Source organism: Brassica napus, chromosome A5 (assembly GCF_020379485.1).
Source record: "Brassica napus cultivar Da-Ae chromosome A5, Da-Ae, whole genome shotgun sequence".
Lineage (NCBI taxonomy): Eukaryota > Viridiplantae > Streptophyta > Magnoliopsida > Brassicales > Brassicaceae > Brassica > Brassica napus.
Window position 1 is genome coordinate 18,235,447 of NC_063438.1, and position 23,075 is coordinate 18,258,521.

General features: G+C 31.4%; 3 protein-coding genes across 3 annotated transcripts; 2 read left to right on the forward strand and 1 right to left on the reverse strand.

The window, feature by feature from the left end:
• The first annotated feature begins 1,338 nt into the window (after positions 1-1,338).
• On the forward strand, positions 1,339-7,363 carry LOC125608737 (protein NRT1/ PTR FAMILY 7.3-like). The gene is made up of 6 exons (XM_048779200.1): positions 1,339-1,533; positions 2,285-2,402; positions 5,222-5,439; positions 5,545-6,116; positions 6,199-6,700; positions 6,775-7,363. The coding sequence occupies exons 1-6, from the start codon at positions 1,504-1,506 to the stop codon at positions 7,180-7,182; spliced, it is 1,848 nt and encodes a 615-aa protein (XP_048635157.1). The 5' UTR covers positions 1,339-1,503; the 3' UTR covers positions 7,183-7,363.
• On the reverse strand, positions 7,238-10,326 carry LOC125608738 (plastidial pyruvate kinase 3, chloroplastic-like). The gene is made up of 12 exons (XM_048779201.1): positions 9,756-10,326; positions 9,401-9,673; positions 9,166-9,331; positions 8,963-9,097; positions 8,780-8,890; positions 8,601-8,689; positions 8,471-8,533; positions 8,210-8,385; positions 8,033-8,132; positions 7,821-7,969; positions 7,617-7,725; positions 7,238-7,544 (listed from the first exon to the last, which is right to left on the reverse strand). Exons 1-12 carry the CDS (start codon positions 9,981-9,983, stop codon positions 7,428-7,430), a joined length of 1,716 nt encoding a protein of 571 aa, XP_048635158.1. The 5' UTR covers positions 9,984-10,326; the 3' UTR covers positions 7,238-7,427.
• Positions 10,327-20,885: 10,559 nt separating this feature from the next.
• On the forward strand, positions 20,886-23,075 carry LOC125608739 (tobamovirus multiplication protein 2A-like). Its single transcript, XM_048779202.1, has 7 exons — positions 20,886-21,052; positions 21,349-21,649; positions 21,729-21,828; positions 21,938-22,018; positions 22,085-22,189; positions 22,387-22,596; positions 22,702-23,075. Exons 2-7 carry the CDS (start codon positions 21,414-21,416, stop codon positions 22,807-22,809), a joined length of 840 nt encoding a protein of 279 aa, XP_048635159.1. The 5' UTR covers positions 20,886-21,052; positions 21,349-21,413; the 3' UTR covers positions 22,810-23,075.

Here is a 23,075-nt window from a genome sequence, read left to right on the forward strand (position 1 = left end):
GATCATTCAAAATCAAGCGAAAGATAAACATAGTTAGTGATAGAAAGAAAACCAGATAAATGAAACCATAAAACAAAAACTAAGTTCTCATGAAATGAGAAACATTATTCAATGAAAACAAAACCAAAATCTATAAACTTCAGGCTTCAACCGCCACATTCCACCATCAACCTTCATGTAATAGATAATTATTTTAGAAGTTTAATAATATCTTAAAGTATTAATTTTGGATACATATTAAGAATTAAGATCATATTTGGCAGAAGTTCTTTTTGTGATTTTAAATGTTTCGGGTTCTGTCGGATATCCATTTAGGTCCGGATTCGGTTCGGATAATACTCATAACCCAAATACCAAAAAAACAAGATCCATTCGGTATTTATGTCGGGTTCGGTTCGAATTTATTTTTATCGGATCGGGTTCGGTTCGAATTTTCGGGTTCGGTTTATTTACCCAGCCCTATACTTATTTGTCATTAGAAATTTTAAATGTAGATCTCAGAAGATCACTGATCACAATGTTAGGTGGTTAAATTTTTGTATAAGATGATGACCTTATGATCATTAACTATTTATAAAGGTATAAAACAATATAACCTAAAAATTAAGCATTGCAATTACATAGATTTGTTGGGGGCATAAATCTTATACATTAACATCAAAACCAAAAACAATTATCTATTATATTAATATTAGGTTTGAAGATAATAATATAAAATTAGTGGATTATATCTTGTACATTTTTATTGTGATGTACAGATTTTCGTTTAAATATGAAAAAATATTTTTTTAGTGTCAAATGATGATTTATTTTTATAAATTATATTTTTTAATATAAACTAGAACTTAACTTAAAAATCAACTCGGCTGAACTAAACAAAGACAAACAAAACTAAATAAAATCGAACAAATACAAAGCCGAACTAAAAACAAACCAAAAGAAATCAAAATGAACTAAAACCGAATCAAATCGAACACAAACCAAAATTGATTAAATATCTTTAGACCCATATAAACGGAATCGAATCTTACCTAAACCGAACACAAATTTAAACCGAAATATCCATCCCTGCGGCACTCATTCTTGGCTCGAAGCTTCGAAAGCCTAAGATGTTTCTCTCAGCAACAAAACAAAAACAAAAACAAATTGGAGAATAGGAAATTTTTTATGTTACTTATAATGAAATATGCTTTAGAGTTCTCTTTTTTTTTTTTGCCATCGTGCTTATATGACTGTATTATTGTATAGGAAATATAATTAAAATAGGTATTGGGCATGTGAGTGTCCCATGTAAAATCAGGACCGTTCAAATCATCTTCCAAACCTCTATTTATTCTCAATCCCCTCTTCTCTACAGCATCCAAGCCTGAACTTTCTTTCTGCTTCTTCCTTCTTCAATTCGTCCTTTGTTATCATTCTCTCCTTATCACTTGAGAAAAACACCAAAAATCTATTTCGTTATTATTCTCTTACAAAAACACATATAATCCAATATCATCAAAAATGTCTTGCCTAGGGATATATAACAAAGATGTAAGTACTTTAATTTATAAGCTTTTATATATCTTCAGTTGTTTCTTTTGCTTACTCAGAGTTTGAATTTAATGGGCCTTCACTTTTCTTCCTTATAAGATTTTGTTTATATGATTAAGGTTCTTGTTTCTTGAATTACATATGTGCTTAAAATGAATTAGAAAAGAAGGTAATTAATAGTATAACTTTTCTTTGGTGGCTCAAGAAGAGCATATCAAAAGGGCATGCTTAATGCAATCGACAGTCACAATCTTTATGTGCAAAATGCGTTTAGCTCAACATCTTTTCTTTTATTTTATTTTTTTTCCTTCAAACTCTTGTTTTAATCGACAAGCTTTTAATTAAGCTCGATAATAGCTAATCATCTTCGTAACAGTCTCTTTTTCTGCTGCAAATTAAAGTCGAGAATAAATCCAAAGAATCTAAGAAACTGTGCCTACGACACGAGAATACGTGGCAATGCAAAAAAAAAAGAAGGTGTGATTCTATAATAATCACGTCAAAATACAGATTCAAATTAAAATTGAAACTAGAAAAAGATGGAAATACAAAAAACTATCGAACTTATCTTTTACCAAAAAAAAAAAAACTATCATCTTATGAATCTTCTCCATATCAACATGGCAAAAAGTGGTAGATAATAGATACTACCAGAGGGTTAAACATACATATGCATCTTTCGATCTATGTTTAATATATAAAATGATATAATATTTTGTCAAGTAATAAATTGATATAAATGAAAATGCAGATGATGATGAAGAAAGAAGAAGAAGAAGAAGTAACAAGAGATGGAACTGTGGATTACTATGGTCGTCCCTCTATCCGTTCCAACTCAGGCAAATGGGTTGCTGGTATCATCATTCTCGGTATGTCTCTCTTCTCTAATCACGATTTAAATCGAAAGCAAAAACGACCATAAAACAAAAAAGGACTATCAAACAAGACAATATTGTCTTGAATACTTTACAGCTTCTTTGTACATTTTCTGGTTCATCACGTCCTATATGTAACGTATAAATATGTTATGATATAATGTATATCTAAAAGTGTGTAGATTGATTGACATGCGTACTTATCTTCGAGGTAATAAGTTATCAGAAACTAGGAAAGTGACAACAGAACCAACCAAAAATCATTAAAAGTTAACTTCTAGTTTTTTTAATAAACTTCGAGTTTTACGTTATGTTCAAAGAAAAACTTCGAGTTTTACGTGAACGTGTCAAGACATATCCATGTGTTCAAACGTAGCCTGCATGTCGTGGTTAAAATCACCAACCACATGATATGCATATATTTATTTATTTATCACTTATACACATAAAACGGTGAAAAATATTTATTTTAAATCTAAAACTATGGTTACTTTTAATGCTTTTCGATCATTTTCTGAAAATAATATAAACGCAGCAAAAATGATGTAATAGATGGAATGATTGATTGAGTGTTTTAGTGATACGAATTTAGTTTGTCATTTTAGAATAACTAAAACTGAAAACTTTTAGAGTTGTAAGTTATCCTAAAATTTAACCAAAAAAAGAAATAAAAGTAAGTTTGAGGAAGACGACACTAATATATATTTTAGCAAAAAAAAAAAAAAAAAAAGACACTAATATATCCCTTATATATTAAAAGAGAAGCATTGTAATAAATGCATTCACATTATAATAGACACGTGGCAGCCTCACAATGATTTGATAATAAATATGTTAACGCGTTCACACTATAGTCATAAATGTGTTCACACTATGTACTTTGTGATTTTTTTAATATAAAACTCACATACATAGTTCCAATAAAACTCTGGATTTTTCGGTTCGAATAAAAATAGATAACGAATCAAAAGCCAAACTATATATATATTATTTTGATTGTTTACAGATAAAATTGAGCAAAATATTCATAAATTTTGATTCGATTTGTTATCCGTTTTGATTTGAACAAAAAAATCTTGATATTTGAAACTTTACGAAACAAATCAAATACTAAAATACAATATCAAAAAAAGAAGCAAATCACTAATACCAATATTTTTAGGAACATATATCTAATTCGATATGTTATATGCATATATATACATATATGAAAAGAATTATATATATTATACTTTATATCAGTTTTACAATATAAATTTATTATATTAGGTACTAGAATTAAAAGGTTATATAATGTTTTATTTTTGTAATAAAATGTTATTATTAAATTATTTTTAAAATTTTATTTTATTTACGAATCAAATCGAATATTCTTTAAAATTCTAAAACATTTTGGATATCGGAGTCACCGAATATCTAGGTGGCTAAAGATCGAATTGACAAGAATGCTTCCAAATATCCAGATACTTGATATGTGTCCACCCCTATTTACGAATATAATTTTATTTTCTTTTGATGAAAAAATGACTAATGTCAAGGTCTTTTTTATTTTAAATAAATTTTAATTTTATCTTTCATGTATTATTATGAACAAAAATATCATTTAATATTAATTAACAATATCTTTATATATTTTTCAACTATTTTTATATACTTTTTACATAAACATACATGTGCACCTTGATGTGAGCATCTTATAACTAAGTATTCACCACAGCTGAAGTATCTAATTTTTTTGAAAGTTGAAATATTTTTTCTTAATGTTTCTTTCACTACCCGACCAAATTGTAGTGAAATGATTTGTCTTAATAATTTTCTTTTCTTTTTCTTAAACTATTATCTGTTTAAAAACTATAATATGAAACTATTGGTTCGACATGACAACTATCTAAACTTCATAATATGAAAATAAACATATAATATTAATTTTAGGTTTTTATCCGAAAAAACCAAAAAATCAAATGTTTTAACCGAATAAACTAAAATGAATATTAATTTAAAATAATAGTTATATTTTAGAAGATTAAAAACAAAAAAAACGTAAAACCTAACCAATATCCAGATTAAACAGATTTATTGTCTTTTTTATTAAAAATAACGAAACTAATAATCACATCCCGCGCAAGGCGCGGGTTATTACCTAGTAATATATTAATATAGTGCAAAGAAAGGCTGTGTTAGTGGAATAACGTTGCCTTACACGTAATTACCCATCCCGTCTTTCCATGACAGTAGCTTATGCCACGTTCACTTCGTTACATTTTATTTGCAAAACATAAATCCTCTTTACTCCTAACATTTTTCAGATTTAACTTATTACAATATTGAATTATAATGAGTAAAATTTTTAAAAATATTTGCACCAACTCAACATTTCTCTATATAAATAAAAAATCATAAACATCTTTGTATAATACAAAATACAATTTGAGATTTTTTGGTTGGTCTTCTTTTCTAGTGTGCTTAAGTTAGTAGAATCCACCTAATAGTTTTAATAAAAAATCACAAGATTATTGGTTACCGATTTGTTATTCGCATGTGAAATTTCACTATCACAGAAAATTTAAATTTCGTTAGAAGGTGGAACTACTATAGAGTAGTCATTAGATACCATCCAACCAAGTAAATGTTAACATCATGTTGACGAACACGGAACATAGTTTCAATCATTCACAATCATTACCATTCTTTCAATAGTTCAGGTTCCTTTCAAATCAATAACTTGGGTTAACATTATTACCAATAAAAATAATTTTGGTTAACTTACTAAACCAGTTTCTAACCGAATTTTGTTAATCGAACCGATTTAACAGTGAACCAGGGGTTGGCGACGCTGGCATTCTTTGGAGTTGGAGTGAATCTAGTGCTGTTCCTAACTCGCGTTTTGCAGCAGAACAACGCAGACGCAGCGAACAACGTTAGCAAATGGACAGGAACTGTTTACATCTTCTCATTGGTCGGAGCGTTTCTCAGCGATTCTTACTGGGGTCGTTACAAGACTTGTGCTATCTTCCAAGTCATTTTTGTCATCGTAAGTAACATCAATTACAGCGTATATGGTGTTGTGTGTTAAAGTGTATGTAAGGTTTGACAATTTAAGCTGATTATAACACTTTCTTGGAATGTAAAAACGCAGGGACTTTCATCGCTCTCGCTATCATCATACATGTTCTTGATCAGACCAAAAGGTTGCGGGGATGAAGTCACGCCTTGCGGTACACATTCAACGATGGAGATCACAATGTTCTACCTATCAATCTACTTGATCGCATTGGGGAATGGGGGTTACCAACCGAACATTGCAACGTTTGGAGCTGATCAGTTCGATGAAGAGCATCCTAAAGAAGGGTACTCAAAGATCGCCTTCTTCAGCTACTTCTACCTTGCTTTAAACCTCGGCTCGCTCTTTTCCAACACAATCTTGGGATATTTTGAAGACGAGGGGATGTGGGCACTCGGGTTTTGGGCGTCTACTGGCTCTGCCATCTTGGCTTTGATTCTTTTCCTCCTTGGAACTCCGAGATACCGAAACTTCAAGCCTACAGGGAACCCTCTTTCGAGGTTTTGCCAAGTTTTGGTGGCTGCAACGAAGAAATCATCTATGGAGGCGCCTTCCAGAGGGAGGGAGGAGATGTATGATGAAGACAGACAAGGGAAGAATGCTTCAGGAGATACAGGGAGGAGGATAGTTCATACTGATGAATTCAAGTACGTTGCCAAAAACCGCGGTTTTCACATATACTTCAGTGTCATGCAAGTGTTCTAACATGTTTCTGTTTCCGACTTGTAGGTTCTTGGACAGAGCCGCGTACATCACAGCAAGAGATCTTGACGACAAGAAACAAGGCGGAGTGAATCCGTGGAGGCTTTGTCCGGTGACACAAGTTGAGGAAGTCAAGTGTATTCTTAGACTGATGCCCATTTGGCTCTGCACTATCATCTACTCGGTCGTCTTCACCCAAATGGCCTCTCTCTTTGTGGAGCAAGGCGCAGCGATGAAGACCACTGTCTCTGATTTCAAAATCCCTCCAGCAAGTATGTCCAGCTTCGACATCCTTAGCGTTGCCTTGTTCATATTCATCTACCGCAGAGTTCTCGAGCCACTAGCCAACCGATTCAAGAAGAAGGATGGAACAAAAGGAATCACCGAGCTTCACAGGATGGGAATCGGGCTTGTGATTGCTATCTTAGCTATGGTTGCAGCCGGGGTTGTTGAATGCTTTAGACTTAAATACGCAGACAAGAGTTGCACTCACTGTGATGGCTCAAGCTCACTAAGCATCTTCTGGCAGGTAATGAAACACAACCCAGCTCAGTCCTAAAGAGGAAACTCTTCAAGTCCTGACATTGTATCTCCTTATTACAGGTTCCACAATACTCGCTCATCGGAGCATCAGAAGTGTTCATGTATGTTGGTCAGCTTGAGTTCTTCAACGCGCAGACACCAGACGGACTAAAGAGCTTTGGGAGCGCTCTGTGTATGATGTCAATGTCCATGGGGAACTTTGTTAGTAGCTTGTTGGTGACAATGGTGGTGAAGATCTCTACAGAGGATCACATGCCTGGTTGGATTCCAAGGAACCTCAACAAAGGTCACTTGGACAGATTCTATTTCCTCCTGGCTGCCTTGACCAGCATTGACCTGGTGGTGTACATTGCATGTGCGAGATGGTACAAATGTATAAAACTAGAAGCGAAAGATGAGATGCAAGACATGGTGAGTGATGATGACAGTGATGACTACGAGGAGCCAATGAAGGATTCTAGAGTCTAACTGAATGTGTGTTTGGTTTTCGGTTTTCTTTTTTTCAATGTAACAAACAAACTGATTGATAAATAAAAAGGCTGAATCGGATTAGTCTTTTTCATCGAAAAGACTGTTTTGTTTTTACAGTCATGTGGTTCAAGAACTTAAAACAAATATATATGGTTTCACTGTGAGTGACTTAAAACAATATTGGATCAAATCGTGTAAGAAAAATAAAGTCAGGGATATAGAAGCTCAAGTAGTGAAAAACATCAACCTATCTTAATCTTACGGACTTGTATGAGATGTGTTGATTCTTCACGCCAAATGGGTTGCGCACCACTTTGGACAAGCGTTACATGTTGTCCTTCCTTGAGCATATTCTCGTCCTGTGGATATATAAAACAGATCAGTGTTTCTGCAAGGTTGATAGACGAGAAGGGACAAGATGGTTAATGTACCTGTAGGAGTTTCAAGGAACGGGCATATGTATCTTCTGCATCATCAGAAAACTCCATGTATATAGGCATGACACCTTGGTAAAGAGCCAGCCTCTGCATTATTCTCCTCCTAAAAGGTAAGAACCAAACATATCAATCAAAACCCAATACGTCTGATTAAAAGTTGACATTTTCTGAATGACAGGTAAACAAACAAACACATACTGGTTTGTGAAGGCGAAAATTGTTGAGGACGGGCGGTAGTGACTCAGAAGCACTGCCATGGATCCAGTTCTTGTGAACACAATTATCGGTGTGTTCAGTGTATTCGCCATTATAGAAGCATGGAAAGCAAACATTTGGCCCATGCGACCCTGTATTAACACTCAAACATATGAGTAAAGAACCATACGTAACATTTCTGATGTGTGGAGTACCTTGTAAGCAGTGGTCCGGATTGCTGAGGTTCTAACAGGTAGACTAGCCTCAGTTCTCAAAGCCACGGTATGCATCACGTTAACAGCTTTCAGAGGAAACCTGAGATAAGGATATCTCAAGATCAGTGTTCTGTTGATGAGAATGGCAAGGGGAGGGTTTAAGTTGGGTTTACGAACTTTCCGTGTGCGGTTTCACCAGAAAGCATGATTGCATCTGCTCCTTCGCGCACTGCAATTGCAATGTCAGATACTTCAGCTCTTGTAGGTGTTGGATGATTAATCATACTCTCTAGCATGTTTGTGGCGACAATCACTGGTTTATGAATGTTCCTACACCTTGTGATTATCTCCTCCTAAAACATGGCATGACGACGAAAGCATAAGTACCAACAGACTCTATGGCAATGTTTTGTTTGTAAACCATGTGTTGGATTTTACCTGTAACAAGGGAACCTCCTCAATGGGAAGTTCAGCTCCAAGATCTCCACGAGCAACCATTGCCTGATAAAAGCATCGTTAATCATATAAGCTAAGGAAAAATATCATAAAAAAGGACTCTGCAACTAACCCCATCACAAGCCGATATAATGGAAGGAAGATTCTTTATAGAATCTGCGCTTTCAATTTTCACAATCACAGAGATATCCGCACTGCAGGCTATCAAAACATTTTGGAAGATTCATTACTTTCACAGAGATTTCACCAATGCTATTGGAGGTAGAAGATATATAGTATATGCTTAGTTACTTTTGAGGTAGTTTTTCAACTCATGGACAACTTTAGCATCCTTAACAAAAGAGACAGCATAGAAATCAACTTGGTTGTCCACTCCAAATTTGATGTCTTCCCAATCTTTGTCTGCAACAAGAGAATGAATATTCAGAAATTACAAAACTTCCTTGCTGCAAGAGGTTGTGAAAACTAATCAACCTGTTATGGAAGGAAGAGTAGCACTCTTTCCTCGAACATTCAAGTGACGTCTAGATTGAAGCTCTCCACCGTCAATAACTACACATTTCACCAAATCGCTCGTCTTGGACTTAACAGCTAGTGACATCATTCCACCTAGTAGAAAGCCATCTCTTCTTGTTAGAACTAAAACAAAGACTCCAATAGCCACAAAGAGAGCTTACCATCGACCAAAAGTATGTCTCCAACTTCGACATCGTTAACAAAATCATCATAGTTGACACTGACGGTGTCTTTCATGGAGACCCCTCTCTTGATGGTAAAATTAAACTCTTGACCCTCTTCAAGGAAGATCGGCTGAGGTACATCCCCACTTCGAACCTCAGGACCCTTCACAAACATATCAGAGAAATAAATAACCTTTTTTTTATTGACAAACAAAAAAAAAGAAGATGGTACCTTTGTATCCAACATGATAGCAATGGCTTTGTCAACAAAGAGAGAGTTGTATTCTTTAACAAGATCAATAGTAATCTGATGAGAAGCATGATCTCCATGAGACATATTCAAACGAGCCACATTCATTCCTGCTTCCGCGAGTTTCCAAATCATTTCACGAGAGCTAGAGGAAGGTCCAATGGTACACACAATCTTAGTTTTCCTCCTCGAATCATTATGACTTGTTCTTGGCTCCGCAAATTTATATGGCTCCACTGAAGGATCCATCACTCCCTACAATGACCACCAAAAAAATCACATCTTCACAATACGGGAGCGTGAGAAACAAGAAACGTGAAGGAGCAAATATACTGACCAAATCGAAAGCGCCGTTCTCTGCATAAACCTTGACTTTCCGGCTATCTTCATTGGTGTTAATCGCTCTGACGGAGAGAGACAGTTGACGGTGAGCGATACCAGACCTTCCGGAGACGCCGATTAGTGTTCTCTGGGGTGATGGTGAAAGGGAAAGTCCAGCGTTCCTGGAGGAGGACAGAGTGCGATCCACCGTCATTCTCGTCGAGATTTGACCTGTCGCCGCCATGTCGTACAACTTGAAGAACAGAGGTGAAGCAGAGGAGAGAGAATGAGAATGAGGTTTTGTGTTAAAACTGATATTTAAGAGAGAGAGAGAGGGGGGATACAGAAGGAAGGGAGGGGCGGAGAAAGAGAGACAGAGAAGCGAGGGTTTTGTCTTGTTGTTATTTTATGTTATTGTTTGTTTGTTTGGTTGTCAGTTATACTGAACCCTCTGACCCAGGTAGAAGCAAGTAACTTTTTTATTATATCTTCGCATCTACCACATAGTTACTTTTTTTCCTAGTCACATTATTATTATATTCTTTTTTAACAACCCTGGTCACATTATATACCACAAAACATAGTATATATGAAATGAAAAAAGCAAAAAAAGAGAAATATCCTCAAATTTAAACCAGTTTGTTATGTGAATGCTAAAATTTATTTGTTTTATGTGGTCGACCTAAAATTAGCATCCAAAGACCATAACAGGTTGGCTATCCGTTTTTCTTTTGATGTCGGTATTCGAATTTGTGGTTTTGAATTCTCTAATCTTTCGGGTGGTTGGCTACACTACCTGAAACCATTACTCTAATTTTGTTAAAGCTAGCGGCATTTGTAGATTTTTTTTTTTGTAACAGTTCCAGATAAAACTAAATTAGAAATTTTAGCTTATCAGAAAATACCCTTAATCATTAAAACAATTGTTTTGTGACAAAATATATCATTATCTATAAGATATTCATTAAAAGACAATAAGCAGATATATTTTATTTATCATTATATAATAAAATAAATATAAAATAATAAATATTTAAAATAAAAAATAAAGTACAAAATAATCAATTATACATATATTTTTTTTGTTTGTTTAAGATTTAACATTTAAAGGTAATTTAATATTTTCTTGTGTAATGAATTTTATTTTTGTGATTTTCATGTTTGTGTATTTTGTTACAATTTTTTTTTTTGTTTTTAGTATAATGGTTATAGAAGCTTTAATTTAGTTCTGAAATTTCTAAAGTCAATTTTATTTCAATCAAATTTTAAGTTCTCTTTTTTTTGACAAACGATTACACAACAAAAGTAAGAATATAAAGTCAATAAAAAAAATTTAGAAAAATAAATTATCACATATATGTGCCACATATTAAGAAAAATACTATGAGAAGTGAATTAAACAAAGATTTAAGAAATTAGTTTTGCTCTCTAATAAGAGATTAAAAGTGATTGGTTGTGGATGTAGATGCTCGAGAGAGCCAAAATTTAGTTCAGAACCATATATATCAACCAATCAAGTGTTCCTTTCTTAAAAAAAAAAAAATACAGCAAAAAATCTCTAGAAAACAAAAAAAATGGTTGTAGAGAGATTTATTTCAGAGCATAAAAACTAGTATTTTACAAAGGTACAACAAAAAAAAGTTACAGCAAATAAATCTACAGATTAAAGCCAAAAACATAAAGGCATAAACATAAAGCCCTTATCAATCACCTCTTAAATTTTTTATTTTTTCTTCCATTTTCATATATCTCTAATGCAAAAAGTGTATTTGATTACTAATATTTGACTAAAACCTTTCGATACACAAAACATAATTAAACTCAATACTTCTGTTTAATGATCTGCATTCTTGACAAGATATCAACAGTGGTGTATCTAACTAAGGGTATGATTGTAATACAGAACAAAAGTCATGCAGATAAGACTGCATTTATTGCACATTCACCTTTCAATATGCAAAACAAAAAAAAACATGTTTATTATTATTGGATTACATATCACTAGTGGTAATATTTCATCATCATTATATTGGTCATGATATTCAAAATGAATTAATTCTTTTGATTACTTCAAGAATTAAATTAAAATCATTACAAAAATAAAAGAAGCGGAATATTTTAAGTAATTTTGAATTGTACTCCTGATGCTAGCCATCAAGAGAAAATGACAATTATTCTAAGGTAAGTTCATTTTTCACTTTTGAAGTGTTAAAATATGCATTATAATCTTTAGATCTTGATTTAGATAAAGTGAAAGGTCAAAACTATGATAATGTATCTAATAGGAAAGAACATAAAAAAATTTCACTCTTAAGTGGTTGTCAACAATATGTTGGGAAAATTGGATTAAAGAATTAAAGCCATAAGAGTTCAGATTATAGATATACGAGAAGCTTTATTTGAAATGAGTGAAAATGATAATTGATCATTTGATCCAAAGTGAAGCAAAACCTTTAGCCATAAACAAACTTAGTAGTTTTTAATTTATATTGTCTAGTATTATAGCTTGACATATTGCATGTAGTGAAAATGGTTAGTTAACAATTACAGTCAAAGATAGCAAACTGATGTTGCAATGAATGTAGTAAGTGGATTGATTTCTTACTTTTTTAAATATAGAGAAACTGTGATTGTTTATCTATGATGAAAGCAAAAGAAGAAGGAAGTTTGGTAATTAATAGTAATGAAACTATATTATTTATAGAAGAAACATTGATTCAATTACTTTTTATATAATAGATCACTAAGAGTTTCTAACAATAATTTTTGATGCAATATTTTTTATTTTAAAAGAAAATTTGTATTTGTATTTGGAGATATTTCTTTTTATATTTTAACTTCAACACTTTGAAAAAATCATAAATGTATCTTTGTAGTCTTATTTATTTTGATTCGGTTTAATTACTTCAATTTGATTTTTATTTAAATTTTAATAAGTTAAAATTATATTTTATAATAATATTTTTTAGTTATATTATATTGCATTTAATTACTCTTTATTTTAAATCTATCTTATACCATTTAGTTTTTAATATATATATATATATATATTCTAATAAATTTTTAATATTTGTTTGTTTTAGTTAAAATATGTTAAACTAAGAAATATCAATTTTTTAATTAACCTAATGAACCTATAAATTAAAATAAAATTTAAATCATTTACCAATCAAAAAAATATTTGATTAGTGGTTCTTTAGTTTTATATTTGTTGATGAACATTTATAATTAATTTGTGTAAAGTGTATGTTTATACAAAATATGATATATAAGTTAGTGTAAGAAATATATTTGTAACTATATTTACCATTTAGTTTATTTTTATTAATGTAATATATATATATATATATATATTAATTTAATAGTAATATATGAGTTATTAGTTTTAATATATTTTAATAGTCTTGCCAAAAATAAATACTTATATAGAAAATTAACATTAATGATGATCTAGACGTTAACATATAGAGCTTTATGAGAAAAATTGTACATGCAATTAGGTTAGTGCCATGTTACATTTTCCAAAGTCATGTCAACATTTTTCTCTTAGAGTGATTGTAATGATGAGATATGTACAAATCACTTGGTAAATAATGTCTAGGAAATTCTATTAGTTCACTTGATAAAATATTTGAACAATACACATTAATACATTATATCAAACTATATTTGGTTTGCTATTTGATTCTACTAAGTTGAAAATGTATGGTGATGATAGTTTAAAGTCATGTTTTCATTTTGTAGAAAATAGTTTTAAAACAAAAATTGATTACGATGTGAATTGATGTGACTTTTCTCTTGAGGTTAAGATTCTTAAATAACTTTTATCAAGTAAGAAGATAAATGTATGTGATGTTTTGTATGTTTTCTATAGAATTTGATAGTTTTGCAAATACTAAAGCTACATATAAAAGTTTACTCACTGTTCTTATTACTATTGATTATGGAGAATTGTTTTTTTTTCAAACTTGAAGCATTTCAAGTACCTAAAAGCATCTATGTCACAAGAAAAGTTACATGGCTAAGATTTAATAGCAATTGAGAACAATTTTTGAAAGAATTAGATGTTAAATCTTTGATTGATGATTTCGCTTCAAAGCATCTAAATAGAATGACTTATTTGGTTGAATGATTATGAGAAAAATATTTAAACCCAAACCAGACCATACAAAATGTTCATTTTAAAATCATTCATTCATATTTCCTATATACACTTGAATCCAAAAAAATCTCAAAGTTGTGAAACTTCAATCAAGCAAGTCTTGTGAATTATGACTAATCCAGCTGGGTGATTCGTCGTAACAAAGGTTTATTTTAATGAACCATCAATCGAACCGCGTAGATTGTAAAAAGGCTGAGACTTTGAGCTTGAAATAAAAGGTGGTGAATTTGTATGCCTTTTTAAATGTAGCTGTAACCGTTGTCATAGTCATCTCCTATGGAAATGTAACTCATAATGGCAACATAAGACAATGTAGGAAGAAAAAATCAAAGGCTAATGCATTCAACAGATGAGTCCAGCGTGCGTTAGAAAAGAGGGCATTTCATGCTTACAACTGCTGATGCACCAGTCAAAAACATTCTTGGATTGATTCAGCTGAATAAGAAAACATTCATGTAAGTTTTTGATTATGTAAAGACTTAAAAAACATCTATTGTTGCTTTGCAAAATGCAAATGCAAGCGCAAAAAAAAATTCAAGAGTGAGTTTGGTGTTTACATTAACAAGTTATAAAATATTTTTGCTTGAGGTGATTTAGAGAGTGTTTCTTGCAAAATATACTTTAACCATAAACGCAAAAGCAACCAAACATTAGTGGCCAATATACGAAGTATGTACTTGTTGTCTGGTTCATTGAATATAGATGTACTGTCTAATCCAACGAAGAAAAGCAAAGGCATTGGGAGAAGCACATACATTATCGATGCAAAGCCAAATTAGATTTAGATTCAATGAAATCAAAAGGTTAAAAGTCATCAGTTACCATTGACATAAAAATATATATTTTTTCTTTCCAATTCCTTCACTGAGAGTTTCTTACATAAAGCAAACAAGATTTAACAAAATCCTAGTTAGAGTACTTTAAGAAAATATAAATTTGACAAAATGAAGTTTTCGAGTTCAACTAATTGTCAAAACATTTAAAGATGAAAATAAAAAAAAAATCCTATTTTTGACATAAAATAATATTTATATACTATAAATATAAATATATCTATATTATTTTGAAATAATTAAATTACATACCATATATTAATTTTTATAATAATTTTATATATGAATCATTTACTGATTTACCAATCACATTGTTAAATACATAAATAACATCATACAACCTTTGCAACATACTCCTTCTATATTATACTATTACTGATTTACCATCAGCTCTATCAATCAAGACCTAAGTGTAATACACAAACAGTCCTGGGCTATTTTAAAGATCACAATCAATATGTGACTCATATTTTGAAAATCTATATGTATCATATTTAGTGTATAATAAAATATATGTGGGATGGGTAAACCAATAATAAGGGAAGACATGTCTAGAAATTAAAAAAAAAAACTATTTTACCATTAATGAGAGGTAAAAGGTTGATTGACAATGCAATGTCATTTTAAGTAATATGTCAAAGTTTTATAAGGGTAAATGTTAGGGATGATTATCTTTTAATAGTGTTAAGAAACAATTCTGCGCGTTCGCACAGGAAGAAAAGACGTGTAATTTTCTATTTTAATGTTTTACTTTAAGAAATTTGTATAATGGTTCAATCATTCCCTAAAAAATGTTTACCAAAATTTTTGTATAGGATAATTGTTTTTGTTTATTATATATCAAAAAAATTAGAAATAAAAAAGTGTATGAAAATTAGTTGATCTAGGAAACAAACCCACTTGAATTATTTACTAAAACATATTTAATTTTAATTAAATGTATATATTTAATAACTATTAAAAAATATTTAATATTTTGTTTCATTTTAGTAGAAAATATTAGTTAAAATAGGAGAATGTAAAATATATGTAGCAAATTAACTACAAATTGGTTGTCGAATTTATAGGGACAATAGGTAGTTAAACCATCAAAATAAATGTTTCAAACAAAATTGTTCATTTAAATAATATACCAATTGAGAATGGGCAAATATTATGTATGCGTTTAAAAATTAAATAGTTCTTAGGTAGTATTGTAATATTAAGTAATGTAATCATCTTCGATCATTTTTTTTCTTTTTCTTTGTGGCCGTTTTACTTTTTCTGTTACTTATTTCTTTTCATTTAGATCTTCGTCTTCGCTTTGTTTTCTATCTTTCGTTTTTTATGTTATCTATTTTCTTGTTTTAATTTGGTTAGAAACATTAATTTTTTCTTTCCCTCCAGCTTCCTCAACAGCTTATTTATTATTATAGGCTGTTATATATAAATGTAAGTTTGTAATTTTTTTATAATAACATAATATTTATGTTTTATGTATTAATATCATAAATGATTAAATAAATTTTATTTAAATATTTAATTTTATTCAAACTTGTGTACTTCCTCAATATTAATTGGGGTGCCTGAAATTCTTGTAACAGTTAAACCAACCGAACTTGAATTATAATTAAAGGAAGTGAATTTAACATTGAATTTGTAAATTTTTACTATAAGTTTTTCTGATAAGAAGGATATAATCGCGTTATCACTTGAATCATTATATGATTGTTTCTGAATATACTAATGATAAATCTTAGTTTTTATACAGTTTTGTATTTTAATTATTATAAGTACTACACTTACATGAAATTTAATCAAGTATGTTGCTGATTTACCCATAATTCTAGTCATGTCTTTGTTGAATGTGGTTAATAATGCAGTATCTGAATTATCTTCGACAATAAGTTCAAGTTTATACTTATTTAAATATGTTGTATTAATATTTGTTAGTTATGTAAATTTAAACACTTTAATTGTTCTTAATTACCGTAATTTGCCAACAATATCTAGTTTTTTGCATTTTTTTTTCAAATAAGGTTTCCATCTCTTTTTTTTAAAAGTATTTTAGCAAAATGATTACAAGATATATAATTCCATCCATTCCTTGAACTAATTTCAATAATTTTTCCTTCAATGGTAAACTCTTTCTCCTACAATATATGTTGTACCAAGAATTTTTTTTCATATAATTATGATTATTAGAATTTTGAAAGTTAAAAGATAATAGTAAGAGAATTAGTGTTTTCTCTACCTCGAACAAATCTGTGGCAATGAAGTCTAGTATTTCTGTTATTTTGATAATGTTATCATTTGATTTCCTTTAACTGTTTTCACCCTTCAGTTGTATTGGAAGTATTTTGTATTGACCACAAAATTAATTTATTTTATGTACTATATTATTTATATTAATTTATATTTTTTAGAAGGTTATATTTTTTTTGAAAGATTGAATAGTACTTAAAGGATCATCTTGATGTATTTTGGAAGCGGACGTTGTGTTTAAAATATCCTATTATTAAGTAGTTTTTAATTTATGGTTAAAAGTAAGTAATTTATGTAAATGAAATATAATATTTTTTTAGAAAACCTGAATAAGTTTTGGATCTTCCGTCAAATTTCTAGTCAAATGGCATTATACTATGTTTATAGTTTATGAATATTCAATATATATTATATTAGAAATATTTATAGAAATACTATTATATAATTATTTTTTACGTATGTTAACGTGGAAGACTATTTGAGATATGGCCAAAAGATAAAAGAAATTCTCCAAAGACGTGTCAATGCTATTTGAGCTAGATCAATATGTTTCCTTTTTCATACAACTAATCAAGTCAAAGCTATAATATATCAAAGATGTATCTTGAAATAATTACGCATTAATATTTACAACCAAAGAACTCTAGATAATCTATGAAACGAAACAAACATATAAATTCACAGAAATTGAGAAAAGAATTGCAGTACTGAAAACAATAACTTACATGTCATCCATAGTGGCGATAGGGCGATCGTACGGTCAGTCGGATACTTGCTAACAGTAAGACACCTGCAAAATATTAACGAAAGTGATGTGTTATGTGTAAGTCTTAAAAAACAACATATGAAAATTGAATTGTTTTTGGCAATTAAAGATACACAAAAATAACTTGCTTCAGATTGCAGAGTGATTTTTCTTTAAAAGTTGCATGTTTGTTTGGGAGTATTAGCTAATTGCTGTGAAGCGTTTATATAGAGAAACTTGTTGATATCTTCGAGATAATATATAAGACCATTTAAAAATATAGAATCGTTGATATTCAGAGAATCTAGGTAACAAAGTTGGTTTGCAACGACTCAACACGTAATATATGGAGAAGATTTTTGAAAGGAACAAACATTTGGTTCCCAACGTTCAAAAGTCAATGATTTTTGACTGAGATTGATTCAAAGCAGACGAGGTTCCAGCGGAAGGTTTGTAGGACTGTGAGGCCGAGGTGAACGGTGGAGGAGGAGAGAAACACCGAGTGGTTAGGGATTTGGCGAAAAGGAGGAGACGTCGGAGGCGAAGCGATTACAGTGGTGGTGAAGAACGGAGGAAAAAGAGAGAAAGCTATTTTTGGTTTCTTCGATAAAGATTCGAAAGTCAGATAAAAAAGGTAGGATTTGCTTCCTCTTGTTTTTTATTAAAAAGCTCATCAAAATCTATTATACCTAATTCCTAACGTAAATCTATGGGATATTGAATAACAGGTGAAATTAATTCTTTCCATATTCTAATTTATAAATCCTTAATCCAATAACAGTGGATTTTAAATCACTTTCTTCAAATCCACAATTGAATAACACTGAATTTCATTTCAGAGTTAGATTCTATCAAACTCTATTAAACTTCCCAATCCAATAACACCCCCTAAAATCTGACCAACCAGATTGTAATTTAACTAATTTTCGGATTTTTCTTTTTATCGTGTTGGATCAAATTTTAGTTAAATTTTGGTTAGATGAGTCATATTTAATTAATTAACGGGAGAATTAAACTTAGTTAATGTCTCTGACGTCTATGTCACTTTTTGGATTAATTAAATTTAGCTTATGATGTTAACTACATAATATCATTAATTTGAGTGATGTTGTCATGCATAACATATATTTTGTTTAGCTAGATTAGATATATAGAACCGTGAGGATTTCATTAGTTTATAAAAATAAACAAAAAGTATTAGTTTAATATGGATGCTAGCCATGTGATAGTTAATACCTCAGATAGTCAACAATCATTTTTCCTTATTAGTAAAATAAATAATAAGACAATTAAATGTTATGACTCTTTTAGAAATGGTCCAATATGAAATATCACACGTGAACGAAGTCATGCCTTTTATTTTAATAGTATAGATGATTGGATTGTTGTCCATCAAATAATCACCGAAAAGAAAGGTCTAAAGAAGAAGAAGTAAAACTACATTTGTATCTTCAATGAATCAATGTTAATTAGTATTTTTTTCGCTAAAAAATATTAGAGTTGAATTAATATAAATTTAGAATACAGTTTTAGAACAGATTTCATTATCGAAATCATAAAAGAATATGTAACACATAAAACCAATGAATCAATCTTCAATTTAACAGAATAGCACAACAAAAAAGCTCAAATAAAATAACATTAAAGGTCTGTTATATACTGTATCTGTAAGTGGTAAGAGGGATGAAGATTATTAATAATCTGGCAATCAAATACAACATGTTTCAACCTCAATTCTTCTTTAACATTCGTTATCAAACTCTATGAAAAAGAAAAAAATCAGTTAACTAAGAGAAACTATATTTCTATAAAACAATTACCTAGGACTTGACAAGCTCAACAACTATTTCCAAAAAAAACCGATAGAATCAATTTAAATTGAGACAGTGTTTCAAACAAACAAGAGCGGAACTTTGAATGAATTTGGACCAAACAACGCGATAATCATACCGACTAATGTTAGATTTATTCCAGGTGATAAAATACCCTTAACGATCAAATCTTTTCACAGACCACCCGAATGTTGATGCCTAGGCATGGGGATTCGAGATTTTGGATCGGGTTCAGATCGGTTCTTTTCAAGTATGTATCTTTCGGATACTAGACACTTGGATCCAATTAGATATTTGGAAATTTTGGGTTTGGATTCGGGTCGGTTCCTTTCGTATACGGATCGGTTAAGATCTATAATTAAAATACCTATAAAATATTTATAATTTTCTGGGTCCGTAACGAACCGGGTTCAAGTATTTAAGATTGAAAAACTCAAATTATCAAAACTTCATCAAAATTAGCTAATTCATCATATTTATCGAAAGTTCTAAAAATAACCAAAAAAAATAATCAAGTTAGGCAGTTTAAACTCTAAATTTGCCATTTAAAATTTTACATTAATTGAAAATATTACAAAAATAATAATAAATATTGCAAACAAAAATATAATACAATTAAATCATAAATTAAATATATATAAACTAGTCTTGGATATTCACATTTTTGATCAGATATAAATCGATTTTTATTTGGTCGGATCTATTCGAGTCAGTTATTTTTTTATTTGGATTTATTCGTGTAAGTTCTTTTTGGGTTTTTGTTTTTGGTAGAAAAATTTTAAACCCAATTAAATACTTGTATATTTTTGTTCGGTTTTGAATCAAGTGTTTTCCAAAGTTTGGATGGGTGGGGGAAAATTCTCTTGATGCGCTTCAAAATTTTAGACATTGCCTAAAAGGCTAAAATATATATAGATTCTTATATGTAAAATCGAAATTGTTATCAGGCATGAATGCATGATAACGTTCATGATAATTAGGGTAAATCCGCTAATAGTCGATGTCACGTGTCAAAAAGGATTGCATTCAGTCAACACTGATAAAACAAGTGTCAACTGCAGTCCGAAGCGGGTCGAAGATATTTAGTCCTGGTTAGATCCATTCTGAACCACGTTCTGAAGATGAACTAAAGTTGGATTTGTTTTTAGTAAAATTACAAACAGAAATTGTGTGGGACTGTACATTCCATTCCACACACAAAAGAAAAAAAAAAAAAACTAATTTCAATTGCCGACTGAATAATAATAAAGATTATCATCGAAAGACACGTACACCGACTTGGGCTCCTGACACTTAAAAGGCCTTATATATCTTCAAGTTGTCCATTTATAAAAATAAAAAGCCAGCTGGCACTAACAATGATGATATGAAATACAGCAAAAATACAAAACAGAAGAAAATTCCATTCCATTCCCTTCGGTTTTTCTTCCCCTTCCTCTCGACGACAAAGATAAAAATTTAAAACAATCTATTCAGACCTTTGCTCGAACACTCTCCGTAAGTTTCTTCCCTCTCAATCTCTCGCTTCGATCCCCTAATTCCGGTTCACCGTTTCGTTGTCCTTGTCCCGATCTGAACTAATCCGATTCGTCTAATTTTTGTTCTCCGGAAATACTTCGTGGAATCATTTCTGTGATGATTAGGAAAATTTGATTTATTTCATCTCTTTCTTGATTGTTGATTCTTGTATAGTCACGACATGTTGGATTTTTGAATTTTTGTAATAACATATTTCTAGGGTTGCCTAAGTAGTTTTAGTTTCGATTAATTTTTGTTTTTCATCCTTTTTTCAGCGAAAGGAAAAAAAAAAAGGGCTGAGTCAAGCATACATAAAGGAGCTGAGTCGTTAAAGAACAAAATGGCATGTAGAGGTTGTTTGGAGTGTTTGCTAAAGTTACTCAACTTTCTTCTGGCGGTTGCTGGACTTGGCATGATTGGTTATGGTATCTACTTGTTTGTCGAGTACCAGAGAGCAACCGATAACAACTCTCTTAACTTCACCGGCGACGACCAAAGCTACGTCTCTTACGGGAGACCCATGCTTATGTCTCTCGCTCTCTCTTCCAATGTCTTTGACAACCTCCCCAAAGCTTGGTATGTATATGTCTTTTACTAGTTATTTTTTTCTGTGTCCCAAAAAACATAATCTTGGTCACGTAAAACTGAACTGCAGGTTCATCTACTTGTTCATTGGTATCGGCGTGGCCCTGTTTGTTATTTCATGCTGTGGCTGTGTTGGTACTTGTTCCAGGAACGTCTGCTGCTTATCTTGTGTATCCTGGCTCACCATGCTTCTCTTTGATTTGTTTGCTCTTGTGAATCTGTCATTATTACTACTCTCTGCTTTACAAACAACCTTTTAGATTCCTTAATTGAGATTAGTACTCTCTGCTTCTCATCTTGTTGATCTTGGCGGAGCTTGGAGCTGCTGCGTTTATCTTCTTCGACAACAGCTGGAGAGATGTGAGTGTTCTGAAGTCAGGACTGTACTCAATTCTTAGCTAACCATTTTGTATATCTGTTCTCTAGGAAATTCCTTCTGACAGGACTGGAAACTTCGATACTATCTATAACTTCCTCAGAGAAAACTGGAACATTGTGAGATGGGTAGCTCTAGGAGCCGTTGTTTTCGAGGTAAGAGCAAGCAAGCTTTTGATATCAGTATTAAATATTGTTGATGAATAAAACTTGTCTGCAAAGCTCTCTTGAAAAATTTAATATCCCTGTGTAAGTGCTTGTATGGTCTTTACATTGAAATACTACTCAGAATATTGCAATGGAAACATACTATCACCTCTAAAAACTCTTAATGCTGTCTTGTTTACTCGCAGGCTTTGCTTTTCTTGCTTGCCCTTATGGTTAGGGCAGCTAATACACCAGCGGAGTATGACAGTGATGACGAGTTTATTACTCCACCAAGGCAGATCAGGCAGCCATTCATCAACCGCCAACCTGCCCCTGTTACTGGTGTCCCAGTCGCTCCTACTTTAGACCAACGCCCGAGCCGCAGTGACCCTTGGAGTGCACGTATGAGGGAGAAGGTAACATGATTAAATTGCTTAAAAGCTTTTGAAACAACAAGTGAAAAGAAACGAGATACTCTTGAGATTCGCTGATGTGTTTTTTTTTTTTTTTTGTTGAACCAGTATGGGCTTGACACATCTGAGTTCACATACAATCCCTCAGAGTCGCACCGGTTCCAGCAAATGCCAACGCAACCAAATGAAGAAAAGAGTCGATGCACCATCATGTGAGTCCATGCTAAAAGGTCTTCAAAAGAGAGAGTTCAGTCGGTTCTCTTTTCCTGTTTTCTTGTCTTCGTGTGTAGCAATCAAGAGAGTCAGTGAAACTAGAGGGTTGTTTCTAGGTTGATGATAATTGACTCCTAGCATTGGAGATCTCTCTAATCAACCTAGAAAACTCTTTTTGTTGTGTCTTTGTAGTCGTTTGTAATTTCATCTTTGGTTGTTTGATTCGGTCCTATAATTCTTATTATATATAAAATTCATCTGCTTCATCA